The 15,008-nt window shown below is 48.9% G+C and overlaps 1 protein-coding gene across 13 annotated transcripts in view; it reads right to left on the bottom strand.

Annotated features, from left to right (window-relative positions):
- DLG1 (discs large MAGUK scaffold protein 1) overlaps positions 1–12,601 on the bottom strand; it is a 313,387-nt gene extending 300,786 nt beyond the window's left edge. For 5 of the 13 annotated variants that reach the window (XM_090054460.1, XM_090054463.1, XM_090054472.1 and 2 more), the window contains exons 1-2: positions 12,408–12,600; positions 12,153–12,284 (exon numbers count right to left, since the gene is read on the bottom strand). In XM_090054460.1, the coding sequence (XP_089910586.1) occupies positions 12,153–12,284; positions 12,408–12,426 (151 nt within the window). In that variant the 5' untranslated portion in view covers positions 12,427–12,600. Of the gene's footprint in view, positions 1–12,152; positions 12,285–12,407 lie in introns of all 13 variants that reach the window. The other 8 variants (XM_090054458.1, XM_090054461.1, XM_090054464.1 and 5 more) reach the window with 3 other exon arrangements.
- Positions 12,602–15,008: the final 2,407 nt, after the last annotated feature.

Below are 15,008 nucleotides of genomic sequence, written 5' to 3'. Positions count from 1 at the left end.
CTGGATTTATGAGGTTATACTGTATTGCAGTTCTTGCTCTACAGAAAGTCATTCGTCTTAATTACTTTTGGTTTAGCTAGCAGGTGAAGTGAATATTTTCTTAAATTTGAGATTAACTCATTTAAAGTAAAGAAACCAACTGGGAGTTGAAAGAACAGGAAAGCTCACTTCCCTCTTAATTTATTAATACAAGGCAGGTGAGAGAATGAAACGTACCCATTTAAGAACCTGAATACAGAGCAGACTGTCAAGTGTACATACAATGACATCTGGGATAATTCAGCACTATGTTCTTAGTAGTCAGTCCACCAAATCCCAGCCAGAGTTAAAAGAATAACTAGTCATTTCCAAGTGTACACGCATACATACAAACAAACAAACAAACAAACAAACAATAAGAAAACCAACAATGGAATATGCTCCCAGTAATAATCAGTTTACTTATAAACAAAGTACTGAATGACACCACCCACAGGACCTGTCAAGCCAGCTAGAAACGCGCAACACACGGAATACTCTTTGGTTGTTTTTGGCTCGAGAATACACGTAAGACCAGTAGCTCCAATATAGTGGATTATCTTCTATTTTGATGAGCGCATGTAAGAGTGCAAAGCAGGTCTCTACCTCCATTGTGTACTTCTCATGTAGCAAACACTCTGAATTGTTTCAGTTAAAATGTACATTAAGCATGTATCTGGATAGGTACCTACACTCAGAATATACACACATGACAGACACTCAAGATTATGTAATATTGTTTCTGCATTCATGGATAATTACTCTTCATTACCCATCTCCTTCAAGGGACAAATGGGCAGATTTTACTGTGTGCCTCAAGACTCAGATGGGTGCTTAGCAGGGTTTTCAGATGTGCCAATACAAGCTATGCACACAAAAGATCAGAAGTCTGCCTGAGCATACATGCCCAGTTGGGCTAGCACACTGGTTTCTATATCTAATGGCACAACAAGAGCATGCTGCGGCTAGTATTTTGTCTAGCTGATTAGATGCTCAACTCCCACTGCAGTAAACAGGACAGCAGCACCCAAACTGCTTCTGAAAAATCCAGCTAAGCCCCTTCCTGCGACCCAGAACTACCAACAGGGAGTGGAACCAAATCCATTTACTCAACTAGCAGCAATGTTTCCCTTAATGAAACACTTTCAAATACAAACAGTGTCTTGAAAAAAAGTTACTCAGGAAACTAAAGATAACCCGTCTAAAATGCTTTGTTAGATCTACCACTGTATGTTAAAATTGTGTTCCGTTTTCCAGCAAATTCAGCTTGAAGACAGAATTAAAAAAAACCTAGTAGAGAAATTAAATTTGCCATTTTCTACATAATGAAATTAAGTGCAAAATCTAATGCTGCTTAAATAACTGTATCTTTCTATTAACGAACTGTACCAAAAACATTGCAAATCTACATGTTAACACCAAGTGGTTACACCAACCCATGATAATTAGCCCCTCTTTAAAAAGGGTATACAACATTTAAAAAGTTATTTAAAATACAATTCTCTTGCTTACAGATTTAAGTTGCACCCTGCTATATATCAATCTTAATATTAATTTAACTCAAGGTAAGGGTTATAACCGAGTCAGATGATATCCTCTATCCTAGAGTTATTTTTCCAGTTATTTAGCCAGGCCAAAAAAGATTTGGAAAAAAAGGGTAGACTTAAGCTACATCATATTTTGTACAGGTAAGACAAACCGATCCCAGAAACTTCTGAACTGTGACTATATTCATAGTTGTACTGTTTTAATATTAAATTACATTTAAACTTTTTCAAAAGCAGATTTATAAGCTATCTGAATGCAGATTAAATTTACTTTACATTGATTTAGCTTAACTAAGATACAGAGGTTTGCACCAGTTCAGCTAATGTTTTAATCACTTTTTTAAAATTAGACTACTACAACTATTAAATCTCAACAAGGCCCAAGATGCTAGGAGTAGCTACCTGAACTCTGGTAACTTGCCTATTCTTTCCTTGCACAGTAACTTCACATTTAGGTAAGCAAGTGGGCTCATTTTTATACATGTCTTATAGCTTAAAAGGCCAATTCTGAGAGGCTCTGAACCCCTGACAGGTCACCTTAAAAGCAAAGCTCAGGTATTCATTTCTTACTTTTCTCCTCAGAAGAGAAAATAATATTTTCACGTTTATCTAACCTGCTCTTTAAAGATGTCCAAGGACTGAGATCCTCTCTGGTTAGACTGTTCCCATGCTTAAATTACCCTTATGTGGGAAAACAATTCTCTTTAATATGCAACCCAGATTTCCCTTCTTACAGTTGAAGGCCAGGCTATTCTTTGTTGACACAAGGAATTATCCCTATTCTTTTTATACCAAACCTACAGGTATTTGAAGATTTATCATTCAAATCTTCCTCAGTCTTCTCCTCCAAAATAAAAAAATTCTCAGGGTGGTGTTTTTGTTTTTTTTTTGTTTTTTTTTTTTTTACAGCCTTTACTTGTAAATCATGTTTTCCAGAGCATGAATCATTTTTGCTGCTCTTTGCAGGACCCTTTCTGGTTTGTCCATCCCTTTCTTGAAGATCACTGCCCCACATTGGACTCAGTGCTCCAGCAGAGGACTCACCAGTGGTCAAGAAAAGTTAAGCCTGTCACCTTGTCATAAAAGGAATCAGGTTCATCAAGTACGTCTTAATCTAGACAAATTCATGTTTGCTGTTCTCACTCAATACATTAGGTGCTTAGAAATGGATTTTCTGATGCCAATTTAAGTTTCTCCCTCTATAGAACGGCCAACAGCGGTGCAAAAATCCCTACTGTAGACAACTCCCTGTATAGTCAGCTAATGCAGGAATATTAACTGCTAGCTACAACATGTCTGGAGGCAACAGAGTACCATCATTAGCCATGGTACAGCAAACTATTCTGCCTCCAAGCTAAGCAGTGAAACAGCACCAAGTTCAGCTAGCCAAAGCTTAAAGAAGAGTTTTATCATTATTCATAGTTTTGTGTGGAACATAGTTGTGGCAGGCTCAATCCTCAAAATAACAAACTTTAAAATCATGATCATCTGTACTTGCAAGCTGAACATACCACCCAATGAACCTATCAATTAGTCTGTCAGTCTGCTAGTCCTGACATCAAGAACTACTTTGCTAAAAAATTTTAAACTTAAAAAGAAAAAGAAAAAACAAACCACCACAACTCACTCAACCACAAAAAAAAAGCTCACACTGGATAGCGAGAGCTTCCTTTTGAGAAGAAAATATGAACTTCACCTGCCAGTTCTGATGAATGCAAAGATAACCTTCTAATATAAACCAATGATGCACTGGCATTGGTCCCTCATTAGGATGACAGGGGTCTCCCAGTAAACAGGGAGATTATCAGTGAGTCCACAGATGACCAAGGAGGACAACCCACCATTCACATGTTTGACTGCACCCATGGCAAATAGTTCTAGGAGGAAGGAGCAGACTCTGGTGATGTCAGGTCACAGCTTTTTTGTTCCCCTTTGTCTCTCATCTATCCACCTCTACAGTGAAACAAGTTTGCAAGAAATCAGTGCCCTGTGATATTATGGTACCGTGGGGGATGATTCAGTGTTCCAGTCTCCCACTTACAGATTCTAATACAGCACTACTTCAGATGGGCCTTCAAGGCATCTTTGAATCTCTTCTTTTGCTTGCCTCTAAAGCAGTGATTGTTGGTGAGTTGGGAGTAAAGGATCAGTTGTCAGGCATTCCTATGGACACATCCCATCTGATGGAAAGGGTGCCACATAAACATGGCTTCAATGCTAGTGGCGTTTGCTTGAACTACAGCACTGGCAGTTGTTCTTCTGGCCTGCCAACGGATACAGAGGATTTGCCGTAGACATTGATGGCAATGTTCCAAAGCTTTCAGGGGTTTCCAATACATCAGTCAAGTTTCACACCAAAAAAGGTAAAAAGATGACATAAACCAGGTAGGTAAGAAGCTTGGTTTGGGTCCTGATATCACAATCCTCAAAGACACTATTCCAGAGATGTCCAGAGACAGCATTAGCAGATTTCATCTTGGGCTGAACACTGCGGTCTGTGTTTATTTTTTGGGGAAAGTGGTTACCCAGGTAGGCAAAATGTTCAGCATTCTCCAAGGATTGCCCCTTATTATGTGGAGGGGCAGCTGGTTGGTTTGGGGTGGAATGGCAAGGGATTTTGGTCTTAGTAAAGTTGATAGCTAGTCTAAGCATTTCATATGCTCCACAGAAACAATCAAAAGTAACCTGGAGGTCAACTGAGTGGACACACATGACAGTTGCCAGCACACTGGAGGTTAGCAATGGAGACATTATCCTGGATTTGGAACGTAAGTTGGTTGATGTTAAAGAGATTCCCATCCATGCAATACTTGATCCTGACTCCAGATCAAAGTCCATCAGCAACAAGATGTAGAATTTATTTAGACTTTGGTATGGTACCACAACACTTATTTGGTAAGGCTAAGAACAGGAAAGCTAGCACCAAAGCTAGTCATGGAAGAGAATCATTCATAGGATGGCAAAACAAGTACTTTTTCAGTAAAGCAACTGGGATTGTGTCTACAACTAGAAAGAAGGGTTTAAACATGTTCATTAACATCCCCTTCCCCCCCACCAGTGAAGACAAGGATTGAGAGAGGCTGGTGAAAGGGAGTAGTGTCAGTATAGACCTTTCCTTCTCAAACTATGCTGGGGGTGATGAGGTGCATGAAGGATGGAGGGGAAGAATAGAAGGTTGCGTTCCAAAAGCTAGAGCTGTGGAGATCTTTGAGATTAATGATTCCATCTTTTGCAGAAGCAAATGATTACAAGGACAGAACCCGTTGCAACCTATTGCAGCAGACAGGGATAACCCAGCTAGACCAAGCTTCTCACCAGAAAACTATACCCAATCCTCACTGTTCTGTGAAGATTCCCATTCCTGTCTCGAAGTCCACCTGTAGTGTCAAGATTTGGGTAAGCTCCAAAGTCACAGGCAGCATTCATCTAGGGTGCCACAGCAGCCAGCTAAAACTATCCCAAGCACTCCCCCTGTATTAGCATTCCTTAAGTCAGCCTTGAAGCAGGCAGCAAAAGCCACCTGGCACTGGGCAGCGTTTCCTCACCCAGTGCCCCCTATGCTCCTCCAGGAAAACAGGCATGGGTGGAAGTATCCCATCCACTTGTTTTCAGAAGGAGTGTAGGCAGTGCCAGATCAGGTAGGGTTACACAGCACAAGACAGTGTTAGGCTGATTAGAGAGCCTTAATACAGGAGAAGCATGCACACATGGCACAACGGTTTTCAAGCTGGCTGGGCAGCAAGCATTTGGGGCAGTTTCATCTAGAGGCAGCAGGACCGTTTGAGAAGCACCAAGGTCAGCCAACATAGCACAAACAGTGGTTCTCAGCTGGGGATGCAGCCACATTCAGAAGAGGGGAGAAGGGGTACTATGAACCTGAAAGAGGCCAAGTACAACTGATCTAGGAGCAGCCAGCATTTTACATGATTGAAGTCAGAAAATCTGCATAATCCAGAATGGATGCATGAAGCAGCAAAGAACCACCCATTTTGAATTTCTACAGTTCTTCCCACCACCCTCAAATAGGAACAAAAGCAGCATAATTTTTAGTGTTCACTGACAAAACAAAAAGGAATGCCTTAGCTAAACAGAAAAACCATCTCCTTTTACAGGCATAAATGAGTATATTTCAAGAGAACCATTACAATTTGGCATGCTAAAGAAGGAAAGTCCAGACAGGCCTTAAATCATAAAAAAAGAAAAAACACACTTTTAAATTTATATGTAGAAATTGCTTCATAGAATCTAACCTACTGTTTAAGTAGATACATGTTTTCCTCTGAAGTTTATAAATCAAAAAACTAAACAAAGACCTGTACTTCAATAAAATGACTGTATATACATGCGAAGAGTCTGTGGCCTAAAGACATCCCCAGGATTACTGCCTCTTAAGATTCATAGATTCATAGATGCTAGGGTCGGAAGGGACCTCAATAGATCATCGAGTCCGACCCCCTGCATAAGCAGGAAAGAGTGCTGGGCCTACATTACCCCAGCTAGATACACATCCAACCTTCTCTTGAATACCCCCAGGGTAGGGGAGAGCACCACCTCCCTTGGGAGCCTGTTCCAGACCTTGGCCACTCGAACTGTGAAGAAGTTCCTCCTAATATCCAATCTAAATCTGCTCTCCTCTAGCTTGTGGCCATTATTTCTTGTAACCCCCGGGGGCGCCTTGGTGAATAAATACTCACCAATTCCCTTCTGTGCCCCCCTGACGAACTTATAGGCAGCCACCAGGTCGCCTCTCAACCTTCTCTTGCGGAGGCTGAAAAGGTCCAGTTTCTCTAATCTCTCCTCGTAGGGCTTGGCCTGCAGGCCCTTAACCATACGAGTGGCCCTTCTCTGGACCCTCTCCAGGTTATCCGCATCCTTCTTGAAGTGCGGCGCCCAGAATTGCACGCAGTACTCCAGCTGCGGTCTGACCAGCGCCCGATAGAGGGGAAGTATCACCTCCTTGGACCTATTTGTCATGCATCTGCTGATGCACGATAAAGTGCCATTGGCTTTTCTGATGGTTTCGTCACACTGCCGACTCATGTTCATCTTGGAGTCCACTAGGACTCCAAGATCCCTTTCCACTTCCGTGCCACCCAGCAGGTCATTTCCTAGGCTGTAGGTGTGCTGGACATTTTTCCTCCCTAGATGCAGCACTTTGCGTTTCTCCTTGTTGAACTGCATTCTGTTGTTTTCTGCCCACTTGTCTAACCTGTCCAGGTCTGCTTGCAGCTGTTCCCTGCCCTCCGGCGTGTCCACTTCGCCCCATAGCTTAGTGTCATCTGCAAACTTGGACAGAGTACATTTCACCCCCTCGTCCAAGTCGCTGATGAAGACATTAAAGAGTATCGGACCAAGCACCGAGCCCTGCGGGACCCCACTGCCCACACTCTTCCAGGTTGAAACCGACCCATCCACCACAACTCTCTGGGTTCGACCCTCCAGCCAATTCTCCACCCACCGGACTGTGCAGTAATCCAAGTCACAGCCCCTTAACTTGTTCACCAGTATGGGGTGGGATACCGTATCAAAGGCCTTCCTGAAGTCCAAGTATACGACATCCACCCCTCCTCCTGCGTCGAGGCGTTTTGTGACCTGGTCATAAAAAGAGACTAGATTGGTCAGGCACGATCTACCTGCCACGAACCCGTGCTGGTTTCCCCTCAGCATAATTTGTCCTGCCGGGCTCTCACAAATGTGAGCCTTGATGATTTTCTCAAAGATTTTGCCAAGGATGGAGGTGAGACTGACTGGCCTATAGTTACCCGGGTCCTCCTTCCTCCCCTTCTTGAAAATGGGAACCACATTGGCCCTTTTCCAGTCCTCCGGGACTTGACCCGTGCGCCACGAGCATTCAAATATTCCCGCCAGTGGCTCTGCAATGATGTCGGCCAGTGCCTTCAGTACCCTCGGATGGAGCTCATCCGGGCCTGCCGACTTAAAGGCATCCAGTTCCTCCAAGTGACCCTGCACCACCTCAGGGTCCACGCATGGAAGTCTGGTGCCTTGCTGCTGCCTCCCTACACTCCCAGTGAGAGACTTGTCATGCCTCTCACTTAGGAACACTGAGGCGAAGAACTCGTTGAGGAGTTCAGCCTTGTCCCCTCTGTCCGTCACCAATTGTTTCTGCCCATTTAGCAGGGGTCCTATTCCTCCCTGGGCCTTCCTTTTACTCCCTATATATCTAAAAAACAATTTCTTATTGTCTTTTACTTGGGTTGCCATCCTCAGCTCCATGGTAGCTTTGGCCTGTCTAACTGCCTCCCTACAAGCACGAGCAGAAGAGGTATATTCCTCTTTGGTGATCTCTCCCTGTTTCCACTTTTTATGTGCTCCCCTTTTGGCCCTTAGTCTGCCCTGGATTTCTCTGGTCAGCCAGGGAAGCCTCCTGGCCCCTTTCCCTCTTTTACCTCGCACGGGGATCGTCTCGCTTTGTGCGAGAAGGATAGCTTCCTTAAGGCACAGCCACCCTTCTTGGGCTCCCATCATTTCAAAACTACTACTCTGCAGTGCATCCTTCACTAATCGCCTGAGTTCGCTGAAATCAGCTTTCCTAAAGTCCAGCACGTTCACCCTACTGGTTACCTTACCCACTCGACGCCTTATGTTGAATTGTACTTTTAGGTGATCACTGTCCCCCAGATGGCTACCGATCTGTAGGTCCCCTACTATGTCATCCCCCGTTGCCAATACCAGATCCAGTAAGGCATTCCCCCTAGTGGGACCATGTACCTCCTGCGTCAGGTGGAGGTCCTGTACACAGGTTAGAAACCTGCGTGAGCGGTGGGACTTTGCTGTCTGTGTCTCCCAGCAGATGTCCGGGTAGTTTAGGTCCCCCATGACCACCGCCTCTTTAGCTTTTATGGTCTCTGAGAGTTGCCTCAGGAGCCCCAAATCTATTTCTTCCCCTTGATGTGGGGGTCTGTAGCAGACCCCTACCACCAAATCCTTTTCTCCTTGCCCTCCATGTAGCCTAACCCACAGTCCTTCTACTTCCTCATCCTTTGATTCTGTCTTGATGAGGGTTGATGTATATTGCTCCTTAACATAGAGCGCAACCCCTCCCCCCCTTTTCGGGGTGAATATCAAATTCTTTATCAAACTGAGTTTAAAATCCTACCTACTCTCCCTTTATCTTGATAGATCATCACCAAAATCAACTTAAGTTGTAATCATTGTAACAGAAGTTACTCAGGAATAGTCGCAAAAAAGTTACTGTACTTGTAAGTAAGAAAATACAGACTAAAAGGAATTACCATAACACAGTGATACATACCAACCCATCAATGCCAATTTTTAACTATGCCACTCATTTTCCAACTTCCATTAAAAGACCACTATTTATATTACTTTAGTTAGGAAGTTACTAGAAACTATTAAATCTTGCTATGGAATAATTAATCTAATAAGAATGGTTTCCCAGAAATACTGCAAGAATATCTAAATTCAGACTATTTCACAGAATGTTCTGAGCAAGTGTTGTCTACTTGCTCATCTCCCTGACTAGATTTGGGAGTCTTAGGCTTGCCCTCCGAGAAATGTAATTGTCATCTGACTTGAGAAATGGCATGCTCAGTACCATCTTCACAAAGTACATTTTTCTCCTTTTAAGACTTAAAATATTGAGGCTTCAAAAGGGACAGATATTTGCTGGCCAGCGGGGAAGTAAAAAAAAAGTCAGTCAGTCAAGGAACAGACCCAAATCATAGCATGTTTTAATATTATGCACCTAAAAAGTGAGATATAAAGTTGGGTTAAAGATATTAAAGTACTAAAAATCAATTTAAAATAGAAGCAAGCATTTGAAGTCAAACTTTCAAGTTGGGAAAACTTAAGGTTATTCTGCTCCTCCTAAACCTCCCGCCAGGATATGTTTAGGCTCACAAGCGAGTTGAATAAACAGCCCAGTGGGGAGCTAAACTTTTGAGGAGGTGTGCCACAACTTAAGCCTCATGTGCCACTTCAACCCCCTTCCTAATAGGGCTCTCTGCTTCCTGCCCAGCTTGCTGCTTTACTTCTGTTGCCTGGCTAACAACTACTCCACTTGGTGCCCTTTTCCCTACCTCCCACCATGTTTCCTGCTACCCAGCCAGGGTGGTACACAGGACCTGGGGTTGGGCCTGGGAGCAAGACTAAGCCACCTGTGGCTCTTCCAGAGGGGTGTGGGGGGGACAACTTGCCCCATTTCCCCAAGGGGGTGCATGCAGTGGTGGCATGTGCCCCCCATCAGATTTGTGCCTAGACATGGGCTACCCATTGTGGGCTCAAGGTTCTCTGCTCTGCTGCGCTTTCCCTTGGGAGCCCCATACTGGCCACACAAATCGCCTAATGTCTGGCACCACTGGAGGCAGCAAGTTGTGCACCCCACTGCTGGGTGGGCAGGGGCGTGTGGCCAGCATGGAGCTTCTGGGGCAGAGGGAACAGGACCGAGAGCCCCGAGTCCACAGAAAGCAGCCCACGTCCGCCCTCACTCTGCTCAGCTTAAGTGTTCCTGCACTTTAAAAGGGTGGCGGCGGCACTTGAACTAGAGCTCATTCGATGAGCACCCTCATTCGTTCAAGCACCCTGCTTCCAGTTTTAAGCATGGGGATGCTGATGCATGTGACACAGGAGGCTGGAGTGTGCCAGAGAAAAAGAAAACAAACAAACGAAGGTTTATTTATGCCAGTACTTTAAAATGCCTTGCATTATTACTAAATAATCGGTTATCAGATTGGCTGATGCCAATCTGGTTGGTTAATAACCGGCTATTGGTATCAACCAAGAAAATCTTTATCCATGAACCCCTAGTTTTGTTATACTTTATTCCAATGTTTTATTCTGGTTTTATACATTATGTTGTTGCTGCAAGCCACCCTGTGCCTTCTCTGGAAAGGGTCGCATATAAGTGCAATCAAAACACAGCTGTTTTTCCTCTTTCATTAGAAAATAAGTCTCACAGGTTTTTAAGACATAATACTCCTCCTGAACTCAGTTTGCATGCCATGCAGCTTTAACCTATTTGAGTAAGACAAAGAGCTCTAAAACTTCTGTGAAGTAGTTTACCTTAAAGCAACAATGAGACAATGGGATGTCAAAGCACTACACTCCCTCACATCAGTGCTATCTGCAAAAACACCCTTGTTTCTACATCCTGCCAGCACACAGAAGAAAAGGAATAAAGTATATACTGCAACATGAGCACTGACTTGGTGTTTCATAAATTCCTGTACTGTTGATAAAGATAGCTTAAATAATTTTACAGATAGTATTAGAGCAGAAGAGATCACGGTATCAAAGGCTAATGCCATAGAAGAGACGAGCTCCTTTAGCCTGAGGAATTATCATTATGATATTTAGAGGAAGGAGCTGGAACAGGTTTCCTCTTTGTTTTCTAGACGGAAGGAATAAAGAATAAACTTCTACGAATTTTTAACACGTAAATTCATGAGCCATTACTAAATTCCAACAAAATTAATATGGCAGGGTAGTGCAAAAGTGGATGAGAAAAAAAACCACAAACTCTTCAACAACACCAAGTATGACTAGTATTAAGAAACTTCACTAGTTTGATCCACTACAGAGGGCTCGTGCACCCATCCCTCAAACTCAGCCAAGCCTTTCTTCATGAAACTGACTTCGCCTTTGCTAGTCAGATATGGGATGTTTAAATTCACAAGTTTAAAGTGGTGTTAATACAGGACTTCCATTTCAGAATGCAACAGTGAAAACAGTCACTGTATCATAATCTTTTTTAATAAGACTGAAGCACAGGAGAATACTAGACAGGATTATGAGAGAAGAGCTGAAAGGACTTGGTGCTTGTTTTAGGCTGTGCCACATCAAACGATCAAAGTCCCAAGATCAACCGGGACCCATTAAGCAGCCCGTGGGCAAGCAGCCCCTGGGGCACCATGCTGCTGGGCACAAAGGACTGCCCAGAGGTCTGGGGGGAGGCAGCAGGCTGCAGTCCTGCACGCTGGAACAGCGGGTGGAGACGGCGCGGGGCCCCAGCCCAGTCCTGGGTGGGTCTGCTCCAGGCTTGGCTGGCCAGGCCGGGCCAGAACACTAGCACCCCTGCATCCCACAGCACCTCAAGGCAAGAAAAATACCCCCAGAGACAAAGGCACTTTTAAGAAAGGCTTTGCCCTTCTACACCAGCAAGTTTAAATATTACTTATTAATGACAGTATTCAATTCCTTACTGCTGGCAGGGTGAATGCACTCTTATCTATGCAGCCACACCTGCAGGCCTTCACTTCTGACATTTAACTGGGAAAAATAAGAAGTGATAAAAAAAAAAAAAAAAAAAAAAACCACACCAACAACAATTTTTCCCCCGAATAACGTTATGACCAACTTGGCTCAGGAGAATGGAAGAGCAGGAGGATGAAGCTCCAGGACTACTCAAATATTTCTAGAAGGACTTGTACCGCAGGGGGCAGCGAGGGGAGCGAGCCGTGCGGCCGGACGGGGACAGCGCCCGCTTCCCCGCAACTTTCCTGGCACCGTGTCTCGCCGCCCCCCCCCAGCCGCCGGCTGAGGCGCAGCCGGGCCCTGCTCGCGGCAGCTCGGCTTCCCCGCCCCGCCCCGTGCACGGCCGACACTCACCGATGAGCGCCTGGAAGAGGCTGCTCTGGAAGATGCCGATGACGCGCTCGAGGGAGCTCCGCAGCTGTCGGTCCTCGGCGTGGCTCAGCTTGGCGCGGTACTCCTCCAGCAGGCGCAGCGCGCGGCGGGTGTCTGCGGGCGGCACGGCGCGGTCAGCGGGGCCCGCGAGCAGCTGCCCACCCGCCCCGGCCCGCCGAGCAAACCCAAGTTGCCCCCCCCCGGGCCGTGAGGAGCCCGCTCCCGCCGCGCCCCCACCTTGCTTCCGAACGGGCATGGTGCCGCCCCGGCCCGTCCCGGGCAGCGCGGGCGGGGGCGGCCCCCGGCTGGGCTCGTGGCGGCCCCGCCGCCGCCGCCGCCGCCGCCGCCGCTGCTGCCGCCGCCGCCGCCTCCCGCTCGCGCCGCTTTGAAATTCCAAAGTTTCCAGGCAAAATGGCGGCGGGGCCGCGCGGCGCCCCCACGTGACCGGCCCGAGCCGCCCAATCAGCGACCGCCCCGCGCGGGGCCGGGCCGGGCCCAGGGGCCAGGTGAGCGCTCCCCCGGCCCGGCCCCTTCCCCGCCCCAAGGCCCGCCCGCCTCAGGTGCGCCCGGCCCCGCCCCGGCCCGCCCCGGCCCGCTGGGCCATCCCTGCAGGCCCCGCCCCGCCCGCCGCAGCGCCGCGAGCCGGGTCGCGACGGGCACCGCCGCACTGGAGCCCCCTCAGGCGCGCCCGCACGGCCGCACCGGCGTCGCCGCCACGGGTGTCACAGGCGCGCTGGCACGGGCGTCGCAGCCACGTTGGCACGGGCGTCGCAGGCACAGGCACGTTGGCACGGGCATGTTGGCACGGGCGTCGCAGCCACGTTGGCAGGGGTGTTGTAGGCACAGGCATGTTGGCACAGGCATCATAGGCACGTTGGCAGGGGCATCGCAGGCACGGGCACGTTGGCACAGGCGTCACGGGCACGTTGGCACGGGTGTTGCGGGCACGGGCATGTTGGCACAGGTGGCACGGGCATGTTGGCAGGGGCATCACAGGCATGTTGGCATGGGTGTCGCAGGCATGGCCACATTGGCAGGGGCGGCACGGGCACATTGGCACAGGTGCCGCGAGCACATTGCCACAGGCATCATGGGCATATTGGCATGGGCTTTGCAGGCACATTGGGACGGGTGTCGCAGGCACGGGCATGTTGGCAGGGGCATCACAGGCATGTTGGCATGGGTGTCGCAGGCATGGCCACATTGGCACGGGCGTCATGGGCACATTGGCAGGGGCATCGCGAGCACATTGGCACAGGCGTCATGGGCACATTGGCACGGGTGTCACAGGCACACTGGCACGGGCATCATAGGCACATTGGCAGGGGCGTTGCGGGCATGGGCATGTTGGCACAGGTGGCACGGGCACATTGGCAGGGGCATCGCGGGCACATTGGCACAGGTGCCGCGGGCACATTGCCACAGGCGTCATGGGCACATTGGCACGGGCGTCGCAGGCACGTTGGCACGGGCGTCGCAGGCACATTGGCACGGGCGTCGCAGGCACATTGGCAGGGGCGTTGCGGGCACGGGCATGTTGGCAGGGGCATCACAGGCATGTTGGCATGGGTGTCGCAGGCATGGCCACATTGGCAGGGGCGGCACAGGCACATTGGCAGGGGCATCGCGGGCACATTGGCACAGGTGCCGCGGGCACATTGCCACAGGCGTCATGGGCACATTGGCATGGGCTTCGCAGGCACATTGGCACGGGCGTCACAGGCACATTGGCACAGGCATCATAGGCACATTGGCAGGGGCGTTGCGGGCACGGGCATGTTGGCAGGGGCATCACAGGCATGTTGGCGTGGGTGTCACAGGCATGGACACATTGGCAGGGGCGGCACAGGCACGTTGGCAGGGGCATCGCAGGCACGGGCACATTGGCACAGGTGTTACGGGCACGTTGGCAGGGGCGTCATGGGCCAGTCAATGTGCATGGGCACATTGGCACGGCACATCGTGGACATGCTGTCATGGCGAGGTGTGGGCCGCCCCGGGGCAGGTGCAGACGACGCTGGCAGCCCTAGCCCCAGCACCGGACCTGTTCTCCACCCAGGCAGGGCACACCCAGGGGGTGTGGGTCAAGACCCCCGCGGCAGGGGGGCCGTACCCCTGCTCCAGCTGCCTCAGCCCCACCAGTGCAGGCAGCCTGCCTAGCAGGAGCCTCCAGGGCTTAAGTGCCCAAAGCAAGTGCATGTCAGCCCCCCCTCCCCCCTCTCCTATTCTCCCCCCAGCCCCGACCTGCCTGTACCCCCACCAGCCACCCTTCCGTTCTCCCCTGTTGTGTGTGTGTGTTTGTGGGTGTGGAGCTGGAGGCAGCCAGGCTGAGCTGGAGCTGGGCTCAGCCGGGAGGGGACCAGCAGCAACAGGGCAGCTGGGGAGCAGTTCCCCACAGCCGGCCCAGGCAGGGAGGGGGAGCCCCTGGCAATCCCTGCTGCTCTTGCTCCCACCCCGACCAGGAAGGGCTCCAGCGCTTCCCGTCCCCAGGACAGCAGGGAAAGGCAGGAAGGAAGCCGGGAAAGCAGGGGAGGCGGTGTGCCTTTGAGCAGGAAGGGGGAGGGAGGATTTTCACCTGCTCTGGGGCCTTCAAAAAGTCCCCCACTGCGCTCCACTCCAAAAGGGGAGTGCAGCCATGCCACTACACCAGGGCTCAAATTATGGGGGAACTCAGTGGGGCTGAGCCCTGCCATAGGACATGAGAGCCCCCATGTAAAATTTTAAAATCATAACCTGGGGTGGTGTCTCTGGTTTTATTAAGGCATCATGATGGACAGCCCTTTTTTTTTTTGCAGACACCCCCCTCTCCACCCCCCAGAGTCAAAGTGCAATTTGGAC

This window comes from Crocodylus siamensis, chromosome 6 (genome assembly GCF_052110815.1).
Source record: "Crocodylus siamensis isolate JL-2025a chromosome 6, ASM5211081v1, whole genome shotgun sequence".
Lineage (NCBI taxonomy): Eukaryota > Metazoa > Chordata > Crocodylia > Crocodylidae > Crocodylus > Crocodylus siamensis.
The sequence above is the reverse complement of the archived record's forward strand: the minus strand, read 5'-3'. Positions and strand labels throughout refer to the sequence as shown.